Below are 26,335 nucleotides of genomic sequence, written 5' to 3' on the forward strand. Positions count from 1 at the left end.
AGTGATGAGTGAAAATTTCCAATGACTTTCTCTCATTCTCTCTGTCTGTCTTAGTACACCTCCCTCCCCCCCCGTGGCTGTGTTAAGCATTCAGCAGAAAGCCCTTTCCCTGGCCATCAGATAAAGACAGTCTCCCTTGGCTGATTGATAGTCATGGCCTGCCCTGAGAATGATGGGACTCATTTACGTAGCAGATGACCGATAGCTCAAAACAACCTTTCCTTAGGGGATAAAAGAAAATGGACCAAACAGCTACTTCTAGATTTAAAAAAACTCTGTTGCAATGTGTCTTATCTGTATCAGAAATAATGAATAATTGACAGAATTAGCGATTTATGTGTTGTCTGTTTTCTGCAGATTTGCATCTCGGGGACTTTATATATTTGGACTAATCTTACAATGATGTACATGCAGACAACAAAGCTTTCTCGTAAAATTTAATTTGGAGTATGTTGCCAAACAGATTAATGGTTTGACTTAAAATCAATGTCTGAGATGTGTCTTGTCTTTGCTTTCTGTTTTTGACAGTGATGGAACTGAGGAAATCCAGAAGATCCCCCACAAACTACAAATCCCAGCAGGCAACATGAAGAAGGAAGTATCGCTCACCCTCAGAGCCAGAACAATCTTCTCAACTGGACCTCACCTCATGAATCTCTGTGACAACCTATTTGAAGTGTAAAGGATTAAAAAGTTCAGTTTTGAATCGTCGAAACATATTTGTTTCTACTCCCTTCTCCCTCGATCTCCTTTCTTTACCCTAGGGAAGGCATCTAGAATTTCCCTATAACGTTCATTGCTGCACAGCGATTGGACTCTTGACTAATGTGAATGGCCTTATGACTGTTAACTCTTCGACTGTTCTCCCTTCTACCAACTTACTCCCTAAAAAAAGAGACTATTTTTTATAAAGAAATCTATTAAAAATCTCTGGGCATTTTTTCTTTTGGATACAAGTGTGGATATTTACTAAAAATAAATAAAACGGATACTTACTCGAGGTAGTTCTTTGAACCAAAACAAATTCGATGCCATCTAACCATCTGGGATTATAAACACGAGTTCCTTTACGACCATGGATCCTCTAGGTTTGTATGTGCGTCTGCAGCTGTTCCTCAGTACAATGTTAGGGCTGTGTCTGGGCCTGGAGTTCACTGGAACTCAAGGCCAGTGGGCGCGCTACCTCCGCTGGGACGCCAGCACGCGTGGCGACCTCAGCTTCCAGTTCAAGACCGAGGCGTCCACCGCGCTTCTACTCTACTTTGATGACGGGGGCTACTGCGACTTCCTGCAGCTGATGGTGGTGGAGGGCAAGCTGCAGCTGCGCTTCAGCATCGACTGCGCTGAGACCAGTGTGGTCTCTGACAAACGGGTCAACGACAGCAGCTGGCACTTTGCCACTCTGAGCCGCTTCAACCTGCGGACGGTTCTGGGGCTGGATGGCGCGGCCAAGGCTGACGAGGTGCGGCCCCAGCGCCAGTTCATGAAGATCGTGAGCGATCTGTTCATAGGTGGAGTTCCGCTGGACATCCGCACGTCAGCGCTCACCCTGCCAACGGTTCGCAACGCACCGCCGTTCGTCGGGGTTATTACGGATCTCAAGTACGGCAACACGGAACCCACTCTCCTCAGCAGTTTGAAGGTCCGGCTGGAGTCGGACGGGAGGTGCACGGAGAACCTGTGCGAGAATGGTGGGAGCTGTTCCGTGGTGGACGGAGAACCACTCTGCGATTGTTCCAAAACGGAATACAAGGGCCGCTTCTGCAACGAAGGTAAAAATACCTTTCATGTAATCAATTTGGCATTTTTATTTTATAAATATTAATGGTTTGTTCAATATTAAAGCACGACCAGATAGGCAACACTACACAACTTTGTAGTGTTTTGCAAGGCCGGATCTACCATATGGGCAATCTGGGCCCAGGGGCCTTTGGGCAAAGAGGGGCCCTCTGTGATCGGAGAATTGTGTGTGTATGTGTAATATATATATATATATATATATATATATATATATATATATATATATATATATATATACATATATATATATATATATATATATATATATATATATATATATATATATATATATATACATAAATATACATATATACATACATACATACATACATACATACATACATACATATATATATATATATATATATATATATATATATGTATATATGTATATGTATATATGTATATATGTATATATATATATATATATATATATATATATATATATATATATATATATATATATATATATATATATATTGTTTGTCTACTTAACAGTCTGCACAAGGCTTGCTTGGCCCTCAACCTTGATAATAATTCAATCAGAATAAAATAAAAGTTGTTAACAAAAAATAAAATATGATTGGAGGGAGGGCGGGGTGGGGGTGGTGGTGGTGGTGGTGAGGGGGCACATGAGTTTCAGTGCCCAGGGGCCCTTTGGGGTACTAATCTGGCTGTGGTGTTTCATATTCGTGTTTTGTATCCGCTTTTCGCAGGGTTTGACATTGCTCTACATTTCACCTTTAAGTCTTTCATCCATATAGTCAAAGAACGTTCCAAGTGACTTCAAAGCATTTAGGCTTTGTTGCTCTGGCTAGCTTCCCCATCGTTTGTTATTATCCCTGTGTGTGTGTGAATCGCACTTGTAAAAGCACACCGCTCATCTAAGCTCGGTGAGCCAGTAAGGTACAGGTTAATGGCGCCACCCTTGCAGGCACTGATAAGGACGCCTATAGAGAAAGGGGGCCTCCTGAGCCCTTTTTCTCCATCCAATCACACCATGGCAGGTGTTAGAATCACATCCTTTTGTGCTGAGAATTCTGCTACTGCTTTGATTAAATCACAAAACACTCTCTTTCAGTCCTCCACTTACCCCCAGCCTCGCTACAGCTGGTATTGGTCAGACAAAAATAGAATTATGTTTTCCCTTCCTTCATCTTCTGTATCATTTTCTTCAAGCAGGCACATAAAAAGATATCTTGACTCACAACATAGCGGGGAAACCTATCTCCTTTTTTTTTTTTACATACCTGGTTTGAAAATAATTCTTGCCTAAGGTCACAAAACCGCACATTTCAGACGTTTCCCCTCATTAATTTGATTTAGTGCAACAGAAAGAAACACAGATATCATCAAGTGGAATAGTTTGTTTATCTCTTCCTCCCATGTTGATTCTATGCCCCTCATTCTACACCCTTTCCCTTCCCTTGAGGCCTAGTTGCTTTTCTTCACTACTCATCAGAAATGTCACATTTCTGTCCAATCTAGTATCACACCAACACGTCCAGAGACGAACAAAAGGACACTTCAATCTGGAATTGAAAGATTACGTGGAAAAGAAGGGATAAAATACTTAATCTCAGTTCTTGTTTAAAGAAATGGGCCTCTATTTTCCCCTTCGTCTTGATGAGCGCTAAGCTGCTTTGCTGTGTTTTTCTGCTGATTGAATTGCTGCCATTCAGGTCCCTTTCACTCCAGACATTGTTGTCCTTGCTGAAGAGAAATAATGTGATGCCAAAAAAGTATCTCAAAACCTTCAAGTGTGCCGAATGAATTGTCTAATATTCGGATTAAATATTCTAATATTTCTAATCTAACATCAACCTGGGTATCATTATTTTGTGTGTGTTTATGTGTGAGTCAAGTGTGGTCATGTCTGGGAGTATTTGTTCTGTGTTTCTATACTGTCCCATAGACTGTGCCGGTCTGCTCTCTATTCAAAATAACAAACTCATTTGTGTCTCCTGTGCCAGTACAAGGCATTCAGCCCTGATCCCCATCCCTGTTCCCATCAAACCTCCATCCTCAGCTACCAACCAACCAACCCCTCCATTCCTGCCACGCGTGGCTAAACAGGGGCTTCTGCGGCCTGGGTCGGCTCAGGACCGTCTCCCTCTGACTTACGGCCCCTCTGGCCGGACCCCCCCCCCCCCACTCCTACGCTGATTTACGTCTGTCTCTCGTTTTTCTGCTTTCTGCTTGGCTGGCTGCCGTCTGCAGTCTGCAGCTCGCTGATAGGGGACTGTTAGCATTGGGGAGGGGGTGTGGAAGGGGACTGAAATAGCCATGTTATAGTTTGGCAGAGTGAACAGGAGCTCAGGCAATCATAAAAAGATAAACAACCTTTGCTTACGATGGAAGGCGATATTATATCATGCCATTGAATACACTGGCATCAAATAGTAAATATATGGCACAAATGCTCATGTGCAAGGGTGTAGGTTTGGTTTAAATGTTAGTGGGAGGGGCACACATTTATATCACCTTACAGTATAAGTTAACACCACTATACCCTGTACAGTAGGGATGTGAGTGTTATTACTATCTCTCGTTATTGATGTGAACATTTCAACGGCCCACGCCCCTAAAACTTGAACCCCCTTAACTCTCTTAAACACTCACTAGCCTTCAAATCCAGCCAACAGACAATTTAATCAAAGGACCCTTTTTTTATTCACTGTAAAAGACTTGGCCCAGGAAACATTGTAAAACTCGAGCTAATGAATAAATCCATTGATTAAGCTAAGCAGTGAGGAAAACTATCAGCACAGCCCCCTTGAGGCCAGAAATCAATAACCTGAAAATCATGAGGCTACTAACTGGCTAATAGTGACTTATGACGATAATGTTCTTTTTCTAATGGAAAAGGCACTGTGTTTGCAAATTTTAACCTCAGAAAGATAAGGAGTGACATGCTAGAAGTAATGCAGCAAACCCATTGTCGATGCCAAACAATGCAGTAATTCACCTTCCATTTACTCAATTCAAGTTTTGAATCGAGTTTTAATCGAAAACTAGAATAACTTTGTGGAGCTCAAGTGATTTTCTTTCAATACATTGACTCCAACTTTTGTGACGCAGTGACGCCCATCAAAAAAGTAACTCAAAAGTTCAAGCTCTCTTAAAAACAAACAAACAAATAAACAAACACACAGCCGAAGAGGTTGTATGTTTGTATACATCGTCTGGTGGTTGCCAGGGGCACAACCACAGCAACCTGACACTTCCCCAGGCAGGGCAGATGGCTCAAAGGGCCTCGGTAACTGTTGCTACGGCTGCAGCGTGTGTTGGCCATGCTGCGGCGACAGACAAGGGAGCGTTTCCAAAGTCTCTTGTGCTGTAATCTTTGAGTGCAGCAGATTATAGTTATAATAGTAACAGTTTGCGCTTGCCGACATAATCACTCAATCTGTCATTGTGTGTGTGTACATGGATGTGTGTGTGTGTGTGTGTTTTGGGGGTTAGGGATGGGATCTCCCTCAGCTAGTGTTAACCTGTCCAAATGTATTCAGTACAATCAATTAGGCTCACAACAATTACTGAAACAACAACAATCCCACAATTCCATCATGGCGATGAATAATGAATAAGCTTATGTCACCTCCACCAGCCATACCCTTTAAGAAGCATTGGAAAAGTGCAAACAGTAGTCTCCCTCATCCCTTTAAGTACCTCCTGTAAGGAACACAGCCCTTTAGCTCTCACCTCTTACCCTCTGAAATAAAACTGAAAGCAAGCCCTTAAGTATCGTACACTGCAGGACACTTCTACTAATTCTGCAGTCTCCATGGGTTGCCTGGACATATTGACCTTTTACAGGAGGAAGTTATAAGACAGTTTGTTTTTTATTAAATGTGCCTAGTGATACATAAACAAGTTTGTCAAGCCCCACTCAGACGTCCATAATTGATTTATCGATCTGTTTCCGGATGATTGGCCCCCCCAAGGGAAGTGTTATTTTAACGGGCAAACTGAGGTAGCTGATATGCTATGAATGCCATTTACTTTGTAGTTGATTAAAAAATGTATTTTTTGTTGTTGTTAAATCAACCGATTGTGATGATAGCCATCGATCCACCTGGGTTCGTTTGTCCTGTAAGTGTGTGCATACGTCTGTGTACTCTATGCGTGCATACTTGTGTGTTTGTACTTGTTTGTGTGTGTGTGTGTGCACACACCGGGGACAGAAAACCAAGAACTAATCTGTCAGCGAAAGTAGGTCAGGATGGAGAGATAAGAAAGGAGACAAAATGACGAGAGAAAGAAAGAAAATGAGAGAGAGAGAGAGAGACAGAGAGAGAGAGAGAGACAGAGAGACAGAGAGAGAGAGAGAGACAGAGAGAGAGAGAGAGAGAGAGAGAGGGGGGGGGCTGTGACGGGTGCTGAACATGATGTGTTGGTCTGACAGACAAACTGGAGCAGAGGGATTCGAAGATGAACACCCCTCTCCAGGCAGTTCACCACGTCCTGTGTCAGACCAACAGGTTCGGGATTCAGCACTTCCAGCAGCGACACCAACATATTTGGAGCACCGAGCGTGACTCATTGGTTTTAAACAGGATGTTTTACACAGGAGGGATGGACAGGTACACACACAGAACACACACACACACTACAAACTAAATCCTCTATTCCCATTGAACCATTTTGGAGTTTGTTGACGATGAGGCTGTCCGTTTTTAGACATCGCCACAGATGTTAAGTGTATGAGGGAACCCTTCTCAAAAGAGGAGATTAGAGGAGATTAAACACACACAAACCCCCCCTCCCAACCCACCCCCCCCCCCCACACACACACACACACACTAAACCCACTCACACACACACTAGTAGACGTCACACTGAAACTAATGGTCATTTGAGCAGCTTGTTTCAGTTTCCGCTCACTTTAGCCCGATAGTGCTCAGAGTGAATTAATATCTAATACAGTACATCTGATTAACTTCCCACTGCCAGCGTTTAGATTAATGCCTAATATTCAGTATATCTGATTACCTCCTACGAAGTATTAGTATTCTAATGGATCTCGACTCAATTAACGTTGACTAATTTCACTACTTAATTGTGACTAGTGGTCTAACGATGTTGCTAATCAGGTACCAAGGCCATTTATTTTGGTGCGAAAACACTTTGGCTTTTCAAAATTTCCAAACCGTAATAGAATCTATCTACGTCCAAATCCAATATGTGTTTTTTTAAACCAAAATATTTTTGGGGATTTGACATTTCAGAATTGTGCCTGGGAAAATGCTTCTAATAACCTGGAATAAAGCTAGGTCTGTTTAAAAGGTCTCTCTCAGTCCTTCTTTCCTCTCGCCCTCCTTCCACCACTTGCCGGCTCTTTCTCCCCCCATATACCTGCTCCTCTGTCATGTGCTCTGCGCTGTCCCAAGGCCACTCCCCCAAAGGGTCACCTGACGAGGACCGCTGTTAGGCGGCGGCGAGGTATCTGGTCACTGGAGTGGTGTCTTCAGTGAAAGAGACCTTAAGGACAGTTAAATATACAATACAGAGGGGATTCTTTCTTTATTTCCCAGTCTACTGTAATGGCCCAGACATCGTAAATTCTCCACCTGCTTACAGGAAGCTAGGATACCACCGGCACAGATTTACGTCCCCAAGGTTTCTCTGTGTGTGTGTGGGTATGTGTGTGCAATGGTTATAGTCCTTTTTTCTTTGTCTGTCTGTCTGTCTGTCTGTCTGTCTGTCTGTGTCTGTGTCTGTCTGTCTGTCTGTCTGTCTAGCGTGTAGGAGACAATGCATTTGAAGTCGCAGAGGAAGTGAACCAAACTTTCTCCGTGTTTCCAGTGTTCCAGTGTTGTTGCTTATGGTTCCCCTCGACAGCCACTGATGTCAGCCATGTTTTATATGCAAAACACGCTATACATGCACAAGGTCGTGCGCAGCGCCGGCCCTTTGTATGCTGTCAGGTGTGTCATAGTTTGCATGATATGAGCCATGCAAATGTAATAAGAGTGTTTCTAATGATGGCATTCTTTCCTTCTCTCTTGTCTTTTTCTGCCTTCCTTCCTCCCCATTCTGTCCTGTTTTCAGAGGTCAGCAACAATATCCAAGGTAAGTTTTGGGGGCAAAGTTTCCCATGGCTAATGTATAGTATTGATGTCTCATTTACAACTTATTTACAGTAGTATAGTGAAAATGAATGTGAAAGTGACTGAAGAGTAGGTGTTGGTTATTTTCTGATATATTTATGATGGATTAAAGATCGATTGTGAATGAACCATGGCCGGTGATGTAAAATAGAGCTATCCACTGTAGGGACCTGGGAGATGCTGAACACAGTACAGTGACTCATCGACTGACGGGTCTTGTATTTAAAACCAATACTGTATTTTCCTACTGAAACACTGATTTTTTCCACAGAAGCTTTCTCCTTAACGAAGGGGAAGCTTGGTACAACTGTCAGTGTGTTTGGTGCCATGCTTTCTCCCCTGGGAAAATATGTGTCACCACAATACCTCTTGAGAGTATTGGGAAAATAAAGAGTTTCTGAAGTGTGTTCTCTCTCTCTCTCTCTCTCTCTCTCTCTCTCTCTCTCTCTTTCTCTCTCTTCCTTCTTTGCGCCCTCCCTTCGTTTTCTTCGACATCTCAAGGATTTGCACACATGATGATGGCGGAGCAAGGTATGCCTCTTATCTCTCTCTCTCTCTCTCTCTCTTCACTCTGTCCTCTGTTTGGGGTGAGTGGGATTGTGGCTTGTGCATGTTTTTTCCAAGCCTGGTTTGGAGGATTCCCAAATGCATTTGAGCGCATCGCTCGATAAGAGTGATTCGAACCATCCATTACAAGTGCAACGGAAGAACACCACAGGTTTGCCACTTTGACGACAAACCCTTGTGTGCTTTGCGTTGATCTGAAATGGTGTTGGGACCCTCTTGTTGGCCTACTGCTTCAGGGGCAACTATATGTTGTGTTTTGTATGAGACTGATGCACGGTGCATGTGTTGTCGTACATACTGTCTGCATATGTAGATGTGAACACTTGTTTCTTCGTCCATTCAAACGAAATCTCTCACCCCACCAAGCGCCTGTACTGATAATTGTTCTCCTTTGTCTCCCTCCTCCGCCTCCTCCTCCCCGCCTCTCGCATCACGGACACGCTGTCTCCTCACCTCTGCGTCTTCTGCTCTCCTCCTAGCTAAAAGCAAAGGTACAGACCCTCTCTCTCTTTATATTGCCTCCTTCAGAACCCCCCCCCCCCCCCCAAAAAAAACAAAACAGCAGTGCCGTGAGTGTTTGTGAGCCGCGAGCTGCCTCGCTTCCTGTCTCGGTGCCATTCTAATGTGTTTACTTCAGTGTGTTTAGTGTTTCTCGTCTAATGGCGTCTCACCGAGGGTTCTTGGATTAAGCGAGTAATTAAACCAGCCTTAATTGAAGGCGAGAAAAGACGGAGTGCTCCCTGGATAAGTGAGCAATTGTGTGTGTGTGTGTGTGTGTGTGTGTAAGCATGTGTGTGTGTGTGTGTGTGCGAGCGCTCGCTTGTGTGTGTATGTAGAGTTGATCTATAAACAGTAGTTGCTTGCAGCCAAATATCTATTGTGGCCTCCTCAGGCCCACATCTTTGCCATGGATGGTGTTACTTCTCCCTTTAAAATTGATGCATAGGAACATGTACCGGAACACCTACAGTCTTGCTGGTTGGATACGCTGGACAAAAGCTGGGAAACTCCTGTTCTTAAAAAAACAAACAAAGAGAGACAAGCTGTGTTCTGGCTGCCCGAGCCCATATCATGGAGGAATTTGTCATGGTATTCATGAATTATGTTTTCCGGATTCCTTCCTGTATTGTTTGTGGTGGATTTGACGGATTAGGAATGGATCCTTCCGCTTTTTGTCTCCAGACAAATGTTGTGTCCGTCTCCTTAATACAATTACTAAAGACATGCCCCTGTGATGTGATGGCTGAAATATGATTTAAGGTTCTTCAATTGAGAGAGATATAAAGTGGTTGTGGAAGATAGAGTGAGAAAGAGGCCTAGGTGACATTTCTAGGTGATGCTACATACAGATGTCCTGTGCTCATTCTTCCTGACCATATGACCCCGTCTCCCTATAGCCTTCCTGTCCACAGAAGAAGACCCAGAATTCAACGTTCCATTGTGTATCCCTTCCTGCTTGCATCAGGCTCCCTCCCAGTTGTTGGCACCCTCTCAACCATGGCAAGGATCAGTGTGCACTTCACTAGTTTACTGTGACAACCACGAGCTCAGTCGAGTGACGCTTGAGGTTTGATTGGAATGATGAGCAAGAGAAACCTGAATCGTCCTCCTCCTTCCCTCAGTTTGACCGACTTTGATGCCCCTTGGGTCTTTGGATAGTAAGACGAGACTCAAATGAGCCCGGGGAAGCCAAGACAACAAGCTCTACCGCAGCCCTAATGCTTCAGCGATGAATGTGCAAAGTCACCACTTTCACAAGGCAACCACACTGAAGCGTCTGAGGCCGGGGCATGGTACCAGAACCTCCCTCCGTACTTACTTCAGTCTAACAGAGAACGCACCGGCACATTGAAGTCCAGTGTATCAAGTCATATATCAATTGTCTCCCCCTCCCCCCCTCCAAACCTCCAAACACTCCAACATGAGACCAACACTAATACAAGGCTGGGATTCATTTTCCACTGCCCACCCTCCGGCCTCTCTTCTTCTGTGTTCTCAAACCCGACCTCATTTGAATTTGTGTGGGGGAAAACATGCCTGGTGCTGTCAGGGACACCCACTAACCATCCCCACTCCCCCCCACCCTCCCCCGGCCTGCCTGTCGCACTTCCTGCTTCCTGTGTTTAATCCCTCTGCGAGACGGCAGACATTATTACCCATCAGCTCCCCTGTCGACTCCTGTTAGGCGGACGAGGACCTTCATTCTGGATCTATTTACATCGCAATTCACCAACACAGCGGCCAAGATGGAGAGGGAGAGGGAGAGGGAGAGGGAGAGGGAGAGGGAGAGGGAGAGGGAGAGGGAGAGGGAGAGGGAGAGGGAGAGGGAGAGGGAGGATAATGGGAAACCGCGTCCTCGTCTTATGGAGTCATATTTTACTGTCAAGCTTGTTCCTTTTCCCTATCCCTTACTTGTGGGGTTTCTTTTGCTGTAAGATCCCCCCCCCCTCTCCCCCCTCTCTGGTTTGGAAAGCTGAAACAGTTTTCTGTGGGTTGAATTGGAAAGGTTGATTAAGGCTTCCTTCTCTCTGTTTCTCTCTCTCTTGCTCTCAAAGGCATGGTTTTGATGTCCAGGTATATCAATATAGAGCAAAAGTATCTGTCTCTTTTGTTCTCTCACTATGGTACATGAGGGTGAGGGACTGATATTTGTGGATGCCTAAGGACGTTTAGATATTTTTTTGGGGGTGGTTGTTGTTGATGATGTTTTTTTGGTGATGGGTATCGCAAAGGCATGTCAGTGACGCAAAGTCCAGGTTCCCCTATCCTCTAGAGAATAATAAAGGTGTGTTGAAACTCAACTCTTTCACTCTCTGCCCCGCCCCCCCCCCCCCCCTCTCTCTCTCTCTCTCTCTCTCTCTCTCTCTCTCTCTCTCTCTCTCTCTCTCTCTCTGTCTCTCTATCTCTCTATCTCTCTATCTCTATCTCTCTCGCTCACCCTTTTTAATCACCCTAACCCTCACAGAGATTTTATCTTACCGCCTTTTTCCATATTCCCCAAGCAGGGGATCATCTTTTCATCCTATCAAGCCTCCGTAAAAAAGGACGCCAACTCAGCCCTTTGTGTTTCTCCTCTGTAAAGTGTGTCGGTAAAGTGCATCAAACGATTTTGTAGATGATTTCAACACCGGCGGGAGATAAATAACATTAAAAGAATGTAAACTGAATGACAACAAACAAGACTATCACTTCAATGCTTCAATACCTGGATCTGACACAGACAATTTGACTGAACGTCACCAGCATAGCCGAGTACATAGAATAAGAAAAGACGCCCTTCCAGAATAGGAAGTAGTCATAGTGATGTCATGAGATATTGAGGCAGGGACTAGTACTAAAGGTTGGTGTACTGTATGGTTGACCAGTTGTCTTTTGTGCGGTTGACTGAATGATGGTGTGAGCCAGTGATTGTAGAAAGGCAGACACCATCTGGGAGGACTGGGGGGGGGGTGAAGAGATGGAGGGAGCAAGAGAAGTGTGAGAGAGAAAGATAGAGAGAGAGACAGAGAGAAAGCACAAGACAGAGAGAGAGAAAGCACAACACAGAGAGAGAGAGAGAGAGAGAGAGAGAGAGAGAGAGAGAGAGAGAGAGAGAGAGAGAGAGGATAACATATATATTGTAGCCCAGGAGCGATTTTGATTTAGAGTGTTTCCTGGTTCATACACTTGAACTTCTCATTCCTCTCACTCCTCGCATCCTTCCAGTCTTTTCTCATGTCTCTCCACATCTCTCTCCTCATCTCTCTCCTCATCTCTCTCCTCATCTCTCTCCTCATCTCTCTCCTCATCTCTCTCCTCATCTCTCTCCACATCTCTCTCCTCATCTCTCTCCACATCTCTCTCCTCATCTCTCTCCACATCTCTCTCCACATCTCTCTCCTCATCTCTCTCCTCATCTCTCTCCTCATCTCTCTCCACATCTCTCTCCTCATCTCTCTCCACATCTCTCTCCTCATCTCTCTCCACATCTCTCTCCTCATCTCTCTCCACATCTCTCTCCTCATCTCTCTCCTCATCTCTCTCCACATCTCTCTCCACATCTCTCTCCACATCTCTCTCCTCATCTCTCTCCACATCTCTCTCCTCATCTCTCTCCTCATCTCTCTCCTCATCTCTCTCCACATCTCTCTCCTCATCTCTCTCCACATCTCTCTCCTCATCTCCCTCTCTCGGCCTCTCTTTGCCATGCTTGGGCATTCTCATGCTTTTATTCTGGGGTTTATCCCTCTCAATTTCTGTATGTCTCTCCTGTTCTATCTCCCTCCTTCACACACACACACACACACACACACACAAACACAGTTACAGGCTAAGCTCTGGCGGGTAATGCCATGCCCCATGCTGGCAGTCGGCATATGCCAACATGCAACAACAAGAACAACAACCAGGGAGGGAGAATAGAAAGGAAACAGCTCTAAAGGGGTTTTGGTGGTTTGCCTTGTGTAGTGTTTGCAACTATGTGTGTGTGTGTGTGTTTGGTTTTTAATGATCGTGTTTGTATGTGTCTGAGTGTGAACAGTTGTGTGTGAATGTGCTTGTGTCAGTGTGTGTTACGTGGTGTGGAGAGGGTGACCCAGTGGATGTGTATATGTTGGGGAATGGGGGCGGCAAGGGCATGCGGAGAAGGAAATGACATGGGCTTCTGTGTGTGCGCGTGCATGTGCCGCGAGAGATGGACGTCTCAGGGGATACAGATAAACTCACTCACTGGGTAATGAATTGCAGTGACATTATGCAAATAGTATGCTAATTATCTAATCAGGTTTGATTGCATTAAGGAGGTGTCTCCTCATGCTAACCTTGAGGAGACATTGATAATCAAATGCTGATCAGTGCTGGGAATTGTCCCTCCCTTTCCCCCCTCATTTTCTCTCCATCCCTATCTTTACCTATCTCTTTCCATCTGTCTCACTTCCTCTCTTTCTCACTTTCTCCACGCGTCTCTCTCGCCCCTCTCTCCTTCTCTCTCCCTCTGCTTCCCTTTCTCTAAAAACACTGGCTCTCTGGCTCTCTCCAAGCTGGAAAGGTTATGTCAGTGTCTGTCAGATGGGTTTTATGTATGACTGAATGAATATAAATATACATTTGTAAGTGTGTGTGTGTGTGTGTCACTTCAGAGGGCTCAGTTAGACAGGTGTGTGGCTGCAAAACACTTACACAGACTTTGGATTAACCTAGAACTCTTCCCTTGTTTGAGCAAGACTAAAACTGAGCTTGAGGGAAATGGAGGAAGTGGAAGGTTAACCCTCTCATATTTGCTCACTCACAATGTTCTTCCGGTGTTAGCACAGTTTGTGAGTCTGACATTTAGCTTTATTTAACAGTGGTTTTGTTCTGATATTTGTCTTTCCAAGCAAATTTTGGGCAACGAGTGAATGATTTAAGGTTGTTGAAGCAAGCGGGACAAAATAGAAAAAAGAAAAAGATGATAGATACGGCTACTATATATTTTTCTGCAGATTCGTTTATAATTGTATTCTTACTACGGTGCTATGATTTGATTGACATTTCCTTTGGCTTCTTTATGTGTGTGTGTGTGTGTGTGTGCGCATTTGTGTGTGTGTCGTCCCAATCCCTGTTGGCTGTTTGAAGATGCTTCCCTGGGGTGCGTGTGCACGTGTGCACGTGTGCATGTGTGCACGTGTGTGTGACAGTGAGGTGACAGCGTGTGCGTGGAAGAGTGTGAGAGACTCTGATAATGAAATGGTTATCTCCCTGTTTGGACGGACGGTAATTCCATTTGCTCCTATAATCCCTCTGTCGCTGTGTCTCTGTCAGGGAACAGACAGTTTGACACACCCACTGAGCTTCTGGCTTAGTCAAACCTGTGTGTGTGTGTGTGTGTGTGTGTGTGTGTGTATTTGGGAGTTCACGATTGAGTTCTCGTGTGTGGTTGTCATTATTGCGTATGAATGGGTTGAGACATGGAGTGCCTAGCAGGGTGTGGGTGTTTAGAATAGAAGAGTTATTTAGACTGAAGTATCGAACAGGCGTGGCAAATCAAGGAAAACCCACGGTTAATATGTAAGACTTGGTATTGCGAAGGAATTCCTGCATTTTAAGAGTACAGCCGATCTTAACGATGGTGAACTCAAAATGAGCGAAAGGAAATAAGAACAATATGAACACGTTATGACAACTGAGGGAACTACCGGTGACTGGAGATGAAGTTGTGTACAAAGTTCTTTGAAGCTCCTTAAGAGAGATGAGAGGCCATGGCATGCAGACAGGAGAGCCCTTCTCCTTCTCACGGTCACGTGGTGATGTGGTGGGAGCAGACTGGACGAAGGTGGGACAGAAACTGCTAGAAGAGTGCCACGCTACGGGGCGCGTGTCGGTCAATGAGTGTGTCACGTCGATGGTGTCAAATATCTTCGTATTGGTGTCCACATCCATCTCCTAATGCCCCTCTGTTGACATTGAATCCATACGAAATGCCACTAAGGTTAGTCCTTCATTTGTGTGCCGGTCCCCCTATTTTCTGCCTCCCTCCTACCGCCCTCTCCCCCTTACAGTTCTGCCCCTGTTCTCCCTCCACCCCTCTTTCTCCCCCCAATCCTCTGTCCCCTCCTCTCCGCTTCTCTCCGTCTATCTTGTCCTTTCATGTCCTTCCCTCTTGCTGTCTCTTCTCTCGCTCCCCGTTCTTTTAACCTTTCCTGGACTCCCGTTTGCCCTATTCGTCTTTCTCTTTCCCCTCCTCTCTCACTCCTCCTGCTTCTCCCCCCCCCCTTGTCCCTCTCTCCCTCTCCTCCGCTGTTGGGTCGGTGGGAGAGGTTGGGTGGATAATTGCTCCTCGTCACACCTGGTGGATGGGGTGACTGTACATAGTCTTTTCCTGCCCAGTGCCCCAAAGGGAACGAGTGGCATTAGATTAGCTCTCAGTGTAATTAGCCTTTTCTCCCTTTCTTTCTCTCTCTTTCTCTCTCTCATATTTTCATTCTCCTCTCTCTTTCTCTTCCTCTCCCTTCATCTTTCTCTCTTGCCCTGTCCCCCTCTTTTCTCTCTCCTTCACTCTTGCTATTATGCACACACACACACACACTCCCACACTTACTGTGTGTGCAATGTTGTCCAATTGAAGAGGGGAGATGCAGAGAAAGCAGACAATTATTGGCTGAAAGAAGCAATCACTGGACCAATCAAGATGCTTTCTTCTGACCCAATTGACATTCAAAGGAGCTGTCTGACACACCAGACATGTTTAGGACAGGCTGTACCCTTGATTTGCCAGAACAAGTCAGAGATGTGTGTGTGTGTGTATGAACGTGGAAGAAGGCTACAGCATGTACTACTAATGGTGAAGAGAGGATTTTCTTCAACAGTGGACAAAAAGACACAGGAATAGAGAGAGAGACACAGAGAGACATAGAGACAGAGAGAGAGAGAGAGAGAGAGACAGGGTGACAAAGAGTGAGAGAGAGGGAGAGAGAGAGAGAGAGAGAGAGAGAGAGAGAGAGGAGAGGGAGAGGGAGGGAGGGAGGGAGGGAGGGAGGGAGGGAGGGAGGGAGGGAGGGAGGGAGGGAGGGAGGGAGGGGAGGGAGGGAGAGAGAGAGAGAGAGAGAGAGAGAGAGAGAGAGAGAGAGAGGGAGGGAGGGAGGGCAAGGGAGAGCTGGAAAAAGAAAGGAGGAGAAAGTGATAAAAAAACAGAGCTGGTCTGTTCAGTGAGATGAGAAAATGAAGTAGTTTGCGTGTTTGTTTGTGAGATTAGAAGCAGTTTGACCCCGGGTTGTTTATTCTTTAGATCTGTGAGATCTCTGATGGGTCTTTAACTCTCTCAGCTGGCTCACTCCCTTCAGGTCTTCTCTGGAATGCACATCCAAATAGCATAGTGGTCCATATGTGGTTCCTATTGAATGTGTGTGTATGTGTGTGTGTGTGTGCGTGTGAGCATGGAGGCAGTAGCTGAATATGAGGTGAAGTGTGTGTTGTGTTAGTAAGTAGTTATAAATAATTGTAAAAAAAAGAAACTTAAACTTGATTTGTGTGTGTGCTGGTGTTTATTGCTCAATTATAGTTTCCTCAACTCTGTGCATGTATTTTCATGACACCATGCGTAGAGGCATCTTTCTTTTTACGTGTGCATCTGCGTGCCACTTTGAGCCTGTGCTGATGTGTGTGTGGGTCTGTGTGTGTGTGTGTGTGTGGGTCTGTGTGTGTGTGTGTGTGAGTCTGTGAGTGTGAGAGGTTATAATTGCCCTGCTGGAGAACAGAGAGGGCCATATGGCGATGGGGAATACTCTCATTGATCCTCATTAGGACGGTCAAGGATCGCACGCCTGGACTGTATGATCATTGTCTACCTCTGATGTGTGTGTACTCGTGCGTGTGTGTGTGTAAGAGTGTATGAGAGAATGTTCTAGGGTGTTATTTTGTGCTTTGTCTCTATTACCAAAATCATGGTGTATTTGGTGTGCGTGCATGGTGTGTGCATGTGTGTTCGTCCTTGTGTGTGTGTGTGTGTGTGTATGTGTGTCTGTCCTTGTGTGTGTGTGTGTGTGTGTCCATGTCCTTTTGTGTTTGTCCCTGTACGTGTGGACAGCAGCTCTCTATCTCTATAGCCATTGTCCAGCTCCGCTATGCATGGATGGGGTCCTAGTTAGCCCGCCTAATTAGCATTGATTTCACCTGCATCTCATCATCCTGTGTTCTCCGGCCTCAGACAGACAAAGGCTACTCTCTAATCACCAATCGGAGGTCAGGCAGGTTTCTTATTCATGGTTCAGGCTGAGGTCTTCAGAGGCAGCTCACGAGGTCTGTGGTCATTTACTGACACGCTGTTCATGTCGAGCCTTTTGGTGAATGCCTCCACATGCTTTAGGAGCTTGTCAAATCTTGTGGTTTGGAAGTTTTCTTCTAAAGACTACCTCTCTGTTGATGGTCTGTATGTAGGCGTGTGCGTGTGTGTTTGTGTGTGTGTGTGTGTGTGTCACTGGCTGAGAGGCTCGCTCTTGCGCGTAATCGATACTCACCGCGGCACGTGGCTGCCATGGTAACCCCCCCACCCCCCCCCCCGTCCTCTTTCCATGGTGGCCGAGTTCTTGGCACATGCATCTGTGTGTGTGTGTGTGTGTGTGTGTGTGTGTGTGTGAGATAGAGTATACGTTTGTTCTACCAAAAGGGAAGGTCATTTAAGGTCCCCCACTTACGGGCGTATGCACACAAATACGCACCCGCACACACAAACACGAGCTTAGGACCACTGGGTGCCATCCTGCTTCTGACGACCACACGCACATCCTACCACACACACACACACAGTACACACACACACACACACACACACACACACACACCCCTGCTTGCTGATAAGACCAGGCAGCCATCGGAAGCCGCATGCATCGCAGCTAAGCTGCCTCTCACAGGGGCACAAGACAGCAGCCAGAAGAAAGAGATAACCCTGGCGGAGAAAAACCAAAGGGTTAGCTAACCCTAACTAAACAAGAAAAGAAGATGAAGGGCGAGAGACAGAGTGGAGATATAGACAGAGAAAACAGAGGGAATCGGAAAATCCAGTGTTTGTGTATTAACCTGTGCGGGGGGGGGGTGGGGGGCGGGCTGGGTTTTCTGATAGCTGCCTGATCTGGTCGTGTTGGTCTGGGTGTTACGTTCAAATGTGTCCCCCTACCCTTTGCTTTATTGGAGGGATTGTTGGATCTCGAAATCATCTACCGTTGTCAAACCCGCGTGATGTAAATATGAGAGGATGCTGCTTCAAGATGGGTTTGTGTCTTTTGGCACACCCGACACACACAAAAATACATTCTCCTTCTCTCCTTCTACTTTAAATGACACTATACCGCAATCATATTGTGTCATTAACACTGTATGAGTTTGAGAAACTCGAACACCCTAGGCCATAAAAGTGTTTTTCTGGCCTCGACGGGACAACAAAAGATGAGGCACATTTGCTTTTTGCACAGCAAATAACCAAACAAATGAATTTAGACCATCATCAATCCCCAGTTTGAATTTGGAACTGTCTACTCAGATCTGAGAAGGTCGGGGGTGGGGGGGCGGGCATTGCAAAAGTTACCGTGAGTGATGCAATGCTCCTGAGATGCGAAAAAAAAAAGAGACACGCAAGAAGCCGATCCCCCACGGCAGAGCAGTGGGAGGGGGTCTCAGACTGAGAGTGGCTGAGGGCCCCCGCCAGCCCTCAGCCCTCCAATGTCATCGTCCCATTACACAGAGAGGAAAGAAAAGATTATCGAGGCCGTCGCTACCTGCAGCTAAGCCGAGGTGCATGAAATGAAGAGCAAATCGGATCGTCGCCAGATATTCGGTCACCCTTGGTGGGGGGAAAAGGAAGTTGAATGAAGTCAGGGTCAACTGGATAATAAATAGTGTTACAGCTACAAAAGTTTAGAAGTATTGTGGAACACGTGCATCCTATTGTGTGTGTGTGTGTGTGTGTGTGTTTGTTCAAGGGACAGACTGGATAACGTCACAGGCAGGGAGAAGATCAAAGAGGATGCCCTCAACAAGCACCGGGCCTGGACCTGGGAAGGTTCCAGTAATGTGTAACTGTGCTCATAAGAGAGACAGAGATGGAAAGAGAAGAAGAGAGAGGGGAGGGGGGGGGGGGGGGTTTGTCCACAAAAAAAAATACAAAATGAAGAAAGAATGAATCCAAAGGAAGAAGGCAAGGAAGAAGAAAAAAGAAAGAAGGTTGTGGGTGAAGCCTACTCGGTCTCCAGAACAAACTGCCACCACCAGGAGTACTGTGGCCCAAATACCTGGGGCAGCAGACCCCGTCAAAGAGAATCATCACAGGGGATGGTCTCTCACACTCCCCCTGGTCCAGTTTGTTCAGTCAGAGAGGGTTACTCTCGCAGCAGGATGTCAAAGAACATCATATCAGTATGCACACTATCACACTTGATTAGAATTAGTGCCAGTCACCACACTCCCTACAGTATGTTCCGGGCTGTATGGAGTAGGTGCTCTTTCTGAAATCTAAAATGTCGTCGACGACAATTTAAAATGAGATTGGATTCCAGTGTACCTGTACCTGGTGAGTACAATTGTCCTTTTTAACTCATTTGAAACAGTTAATCAAAGCCTCTCATATACTGTTCAATTGGAAAGGGTACAGGAATCATACAGCCAGGCCGAAACACGGAACACACAAAAAGGTGCAGGTCTCCAGGTGAAAAATTAAGACTCGACCAACCCTTCTCTACTCTACTCTGAAGTAAAAGTCTCTGCCCTTTCGTCTCTCAGTCATATTGTATGCGACTGAGAAATAGAAACAAATGCAGAACCATGAAATGAGGACAGTGGCACGAGCCAACATCAGTTTTCTCCAGCAGCCTGTCTAGGTGAACACTGCAGATGTGCAAATTAGATCCATTCTGGTATGTTCCGTCCCCCTCGTGCTGGCTCTCCTGCCAGGAGTGAGCGGTTGCCAACGTTGTAAAGTGAAATGAATGACTCATCTAGTCACCTGAGAGCTGGGGTCAGTCGGTGTAAAGCAGGTACATGGTGGGGACTGGTATGTGTAGAGGAATACACACACACACTCTCTCTCTCTCTCTCTCTCTTTCTCTCTCGCTCTCTTTCTCTCTCTCTCTCTCTCTCTCTCTCTCTCTCTCTCTCTCTCTCTCTCTCTCTCTCTCTCTCATCTCTCACTCACTCACTCTCACACTCACTCACTAACTCACTCAGTCAAACACACACACACACACAAATGTTTAAATCTCGAAAGAAAAAACTCAACTCGGTGTGTGTGTGTGTGTGTTGGTGTCAAATGACTGGGTTAGGTTGCCTTCTCTAGTCACATTGTGATAGGTCCCTGTTCAGTCATGGAAACAATGAGACAACTGGCCCCCACTGCAGGGTGGAGAGGAGGATGTAGGCTACCTCTGTTTAACCTCTAGACGAGTGACACACTTCTTTCCACGCTGTGTCTTTTCCCAGTTGTGTGTGTCTGTGTCGGTCGCTGACATTCTCTTCTTCTCCCCATTTCAAACCAGTGTTGGAATCGTCAGGCATTGCAGGTAGAGAGCCTCTGTGACAGCATATTTTTCAGATGTCCGTCCCACCTCCCACTGCCAGGAGCTTGTCTGGATGTGTCAGATTTAGTCTGTCATCAGCAGGTGGCCACGCGCGCACACACACACGCGCACACACACTCATACATCCACACAGACACAAGTGAACACATGTGCAAAGTCACACACGCACCCAGGCGTGTCTCAGCTAAAGATGTGGGGACAAGACAAACTCTGATCAACTCTCTCTCTCTCTCTCTCTCTCTCTCTCTCTCTCTCTCTCTCTCTCTGTCTCTCTCTGTCTGTCTGTCTGTCTCTCTCTCTCTCTCTCTCTCTCTCTCTCTCTCTCTCTCTCTCTCTCTCTCTCTCTCTGTCTCTCTCTGTCTGTCTGTCTGTCTGTCTGTCTCTCTCTCTCTCTCTCTCTCTCTCTCTCTCTCTCTCTCTCTCTCTCTCTCTGTCTCTCTCTCTCTCTCTCTCTCTCTCTATCTCTCTCTCTCTCTCTCTCTCTCTCTCTCTCTCTCTCTCTCTCACTCTGTCTCTTCATATGACTCCTCCTACACATGAATGTATCCTTAACATTTTCACTTGTGAGAAGCTCATGCATTTTTAGATCTTTTTTTTTTTTTTTACCCAGGCCCCTGTTAACTATGGCTTTAGCCCACACAATCTGCACAATTGACCAGTGAGTCACTGGGGCGGTCCCCAAGCTTAAGTAAGATGAAATAAGGCTGTCGCTGTCCATCTGTGTGTTGGTGCATGTGTGCGCGCGGGCGTGTGTGTGGGCTGGTTGGTTTATCCGAGGAGAAATTGAAATAATTGGTACCGAGCTTGAGTGGCCAGAGCTTTATTTCAGTCACGATCATTAATCAACATTTCTTTCATCATTAAAAATGAAACAGTCACATTGTCCTATCTTCACCCGTGGCCCCGATTGTTTCCCCCTTCCCCCCCCCCCCAAGTCTTTTAGCATTACTGTGTCTGTTTTCGGGCTGTCATTTTTAAATAAGGCATGAGGAGGACCCGCCCCTTGTCCATAGCACACAGAGAATCCCTCGTGTCATTCTGCACGACGGGTGCTCAACGGACTTTATGTCTTGCGGGGGCTAAAAGCACTCCTCCAACGCCCTCTCTGACACCTGGACGGGCCTTTCGACTATATGAAACCTTCAACGAGGCGCAGGTGTCATGTGCGGGGTAATTATCTGTGGTAGTTAGTGGACCAGGGCACCGGGGAAGAGCGTATTGTGTGGTTCCTTTTGTAGCGTCGAGCTAAGGGATACTTGTTTGGAAAATGAGATTGTGGCGACGCTGCTCAGCCAACACTTTGTCAACGATGCCTGCCTGAAAGTAATTATAAAACATGGTAATGGCCGCAGTGTAAGTGTATGGTGTACAATGATTGTATTCTTAGGAGTCATTTGAGCTCATTAGCGCCGTGGAAGACATGTTGCTAGGTAAAGGCATGTCGTAATACCAGAGAGACCCAAAACACCATCTAGAAGTGTCCATAACAATTAGCTGAAGCGTTTTGACAAGTTTGGCTTGATTATGCCAGTACGACCTTTTCTTTCCAACCAATATTATGTCTAACACAAATGTGTTTAGCCGAAACACCTCGGGAAGGGAGTTTCTTCCAGGTGGTTAACACCCTCCCCTGTGTTATAACAACTTTAAGCGTTCCTACAAATGTTAGGATTGCTACCCCCCCCCCCCCCCCCCCCCCATATGCAAAGCACCTCAAGCTCCTGTGAGTCATCCAGTGAAGATGGCCTCAAACCACGAGGAACATTTCAGTGATGGAACGCTCCCCAGGACAGCCTTCTAAAGGGAGGGAGAGAGAGACAGAGAGAGAGGGAGAGAGAGAGAGAGAGAGAGACAGAGAGGGGGGGGGGGAGGAGAGAAAGAGAAGGAGGGAGAAAGAGAGATAACATGCTTGAGGGAGAGTGAAACACAGCCCAGATCGAGGAACGATTAAACTGTAGAATCTTTATGACAAGATGGAGAGACCCCCCCCCCGAGGGAAACAGACTGGAGATTAGGCGCCTGCCAATGTAATGTGTCGGTTATCTTAATTAAAAGGAAGTGCACACCCCCACACCCCCCACACCCCCACACCCCCACACCCCCACACCCCCCACCCCCCCCACACCCCCACACCCCCCACACCCCCCACACCCCCCACACCCCCACACCCCCCACACCCCCCACACCCCCACACCCCCCACACCCCCCACACCCCCACACCCCCACACCCCCACACCCCCCACACACCCCCACACCCCCACACCCCCCACACCCCCCACACCCCCACACCCCCCACACCCCCCACACCCCCACACCCCCCACACCCCCCACACCCCCACACCCCCCACACCCCCCACACCCCCACACCCCCCACACCCCCCACACCCCCACACCCCCCACACCACCCACACCCCCACACCCCCCACACCCCCACACCCCCACACCACACCCCTATGTGTTTGTCCTGGAGGCTTTGTGTGTGTATATCAAAGGGATGTCTGTATAGTATGTTTGCTTTGGGGCTGTATTTTTATCCGAGGGGCCGACGACACCATAGCAGTTAGATGATTCTGATACTGGTCATGATTGCAGCATTATTAAAGGATCTCTGAATCATCCGAGAGAGTGTGTGTGTGTGTGCATGCACCTGGGAATGTGAAGTGTGTGTGTGTGTGTGTGTGTGTGGGGGGGGGGGAGCAGTCAAGCTCATTCCACCCAAGATGATACGGGTCTCTGTGATAACGCCAAGGTTGCAGGGGGCACGTAGGAAAAAGCTATGCATTTCTTATTTTGCCCCTCCCCCCCCCCAAAACCCTCTTTTTATTTTGGAAGCTAATGTTAACAGTTTTGTCAAGCGCACTGTGCCTGAGGCAGAACTGCTTAAGTATATCTTTTGCAATTTAAGTGACCTGCTTTCTGGCTGGGGCCTTTTCCCATTACTGAGAGTGACATTTCATTTAGACTCCGTCATTCATCTTTCCCAGACTGGGGGCCCAGCTTGCACCCTCTCTTTCCTTGCCTTTTCCTTCCTTTCTTTCTCTCTCTCTCTCTCTCTCTTTCTCTCTACCTCTCTCTCTCTCTCTCTCTCTCTCTCTCTCTCTCTCTCTCTCTCTCTCTCTCTACCTCTCTCTCTCTCTCTCTCTCTCTCTCTCTCTCTCTCTCTACCTCTCTACCTCTCTCTCTCTCTCTCTCTCTCTCTCTCTCGGTGTCACTCCTCCTTTCTGGTTCTCCTGCTGTGTCTCTCTCTCTAGTTCTTACGCTCCTCCCTTCTCCCCTCCATTTCTCTCTCTCTCCCCCCTCACCCTTTCACCCCCTCACCTGTCATTACCTGCATCTCGCAGCCCTCTGGCTTTTCCATCTCCCCATTCCCGTTCTGTCACCCCTCTGGTGAGTCTGGGATAGAAGACCTCGGTGATCTGCATCCCTATATCCATCTTCACTTTGTTTGAGTGGTGAGTTTCGGTTCTTTGAATAACCGAATAATACTTCATTAAACACCCGTAATTCCAAATTCAAACCTCAAGTCGAAACTTTTCTTTGCCCCCGAGACAATAGGTGGTTTTCAAAGCCATGGCTCGTGTGTGTGTGTGTGTGTGTGTGTGTGTGTGTGTGCACGTGTGTGTGTGTGCGAACGCGTGAGTGTGTACCTGTATGAGTTGCACCTGCGTGGTAGGAAAGGCTCAGTGAAAACACTTTTCGTCACAAGCCTCCTCAGTGATAGATAACTCATGTATTTAAAGGCTGCCTTATCCATAATAGCCATTTCATTGCCCTTCTTTGTGTGTGTGTGTGTGTGTGTGTGCACGTGTGTGTGTGTGTGTGTGTGCACGTGTGTGTGTGTGCGAACGCGTGAGTGTGTACCTGTATGAGTTGCACCTGCGTGGTAGGAAAGGCTCAGTGAAAACACTTTTCGTCACAAGCCTCCTCAGTGATAGATAACTCATGTATTTAAAGGCTGCCTTATCCATAATAGCCATTTCATTGCCCTTCTTTGTGTGTGTGTGTGTGTATACGTGTGTATACATGTGTCTGTGTGTTGGCATGGTGTGCAGTGAGTATGTGCACTTGTGTGTCGATTGGTCAGTGGCCATTGGTGTGTTCGTGTGTAGAAGCAAGCAAATGCTCTTTTAATAGGCTTTTAATGGCTTTCCCAGGACTGGCTTCAACAATGCTGAATCCTGGTCAAGCTGGGCCCATTGGAGGGAAATTAGCTTTTATGAGTGATTAGGGACTGGCGATAAAGAATAAAGACCCAACTGGGCAGGTCCGCAGTATCGCTGACTGTCTGGCTTTTTATTAATTTCTTTATTATTGCACTTTATGCAGAAAAATGATTGATGATCCCTTATAAAAAATAGTAAATGATGCGTTGAAATGTATTAGGTGTGTGTGTGTTTGTTAAAAAGACTCCCTACAGTAAAAAAAAAATCAAATTGCAAAGGCTTTGATGTGCTCTTAAGAAACCGATTCATTATCACTCCACAGTTCCTCTTCACGTTAGATTTGCAATTATTTTACATCTCACCCGGGAGCGTCGCAGAAAACGAACCCTTGGATTACCGTGAACACATTTTGATTCCAAAAACCCGTGTTTGTACCTCCACCGTGGAGCACAGTTTGACACTTGGCTCTGGATTTCGAACCCTTGAACGCTACAGCTTCCTGTCATCCCTTACACAGTGCTTTTGAAGACAGCCATGCCTTCGCGCATTTCAAATCCCCCCAGATAAGGCATGTTCTCACTGCTGACATGATATCATTTCATGACCTTTCCCTGTAGGCATTTGTGTCTTCATTAGTTTTTCAGAAGCATGATTTGGGGAACAGCGAACACAAGTCCCTCGTGTGGCATGTACAACATGGTAAACGCTCCACATGAGGCCGCGTCATGACGCCAAGTGGCTGGGAGAGGGCCGGCGCTTTTTTGTTGTTGTTGCAATGAATATGAAGGAACGTGATAGGTGCTCCAAGCTGCTGTTCTGACAGGTGTTGTATGTACAGGTCTCTGGACCGCCTTTGTCAAAGTTGCACCTGAATTCCTGAATTCCGAGATGTATAGTCTTATCTCAAATAAACGCTTCTAAACCCTGACAGGCTTGTTGAGCAAAGAAAGTATTGTTGGTTGAGAAATTGAACTTTCAAAGCTGTTCATTGAGAGAAAGAGCGAGAGAGAAATCCAATAGCTTATTACCATTCTTAGATTACAGTCTAACCCTACCATCAGATAGAACGAGTCAAAGCAGATACACTCGCATGAAGTTATACAAACAAAGAGTTGATAGACTTACATTATTCTCATAATATTCCAATCAATGTAATTTAACCCTGAATGGCTTTGAAATGATTTGATTCAGCACATGGAGAGAGGGAGATAAAATAAACCTCAATCCCTATATTTTGTATCAAAAAAAGTAATGGAATCCGGTGTGTCCCAGGGTTGCATATTGGAACCTGCTGAGTTGACTTGAATCTGAATGGGATCCGATAAGACAGGCCCTAATGTTCACCGGGTCTTGCTTCATTTTTATTTATTTATTGGGCTTCCTTTGTTCTGCTCTCTTGAAGGTGACTGACCTTGAGTTCCCTCAGAGGTCAGTGGAGGCCCGTATGATGCTGCCATTACTCTGTCCTGTGTGTCCTCACTCTGCCATTACAATGTGTCTTATCTCCTGCACGGCACGAGGACTGCCATTAGACACCCACACGGTATGGGAATCATGTGAGGGGGTCAGGATCACGTTTAGATGAATTTGGGTTCCATCAAGCCAAACAATGCCACTTGATAACATGCAATTCGATTTTGATTGTCAATTTAGGTTGCACTCTGTAATTTTTGAA

At 46.3% G+C, this 26,335-nt stretch overlaps 1 protein-coding gene across 9 annotated transcripts in view; it reads left to right on the forward strand.

Annotated features, from left to right (window-relative positions):
• Nucleotides 1-1,075: 1,075 nt before the first annotated feature.
• Nucleotides 1,076-26,335, forward strand: part of nrxn3a (neurexin 3a) — a 216,988-nt gene continuing 191,728 nt past the window's right edge. For 2 of the 9 annotated variants that reach the window (XM_084674699.1, XM_084674763.1), the window contains exons 1-4: nt 1,076-1,772; nt 7,855-7,875; nt 8,415-8,444; nt 8,960-8,971. In XM_084674699.1, the coding sequence (XP_084530825.1) occupies nt 1,076-1,772; nt 7,855-7,875; nt 8,415-8,444; nt 8,960-8,971 (760 nt within the window). Of the gene's footprint in view, nt 1,773-5,041; nt 5,060-5,159; nt 5,172-6,398; nt 6,411-7,854; nt 7,876-8,408; nt 8,445-8,959; nt 8,972-21,696; nt 21,713-26,335 lie in introns of all 9 variants that reach the window. The other 7 variants (XM_084674745.1, XM_084674707.1, XM_084674722.1 and 4 more) reach the window with 6 other exon arrangements.

This window comes from Hypomesus nipponensis, chromosome 3 (genome assembly GCF_054491055.1).
Source record: "Hypomesus nipponensis isolate SF chromosome 3, ASM5449105v1, whole genome shotgun sequence".
Lineage (NCBI taxonomy): Eukaryota > Metazoa > Chordata > Actinopteri > Osmeriformes > Osmeridae > Hypomesus > Hypomesus nipponensis.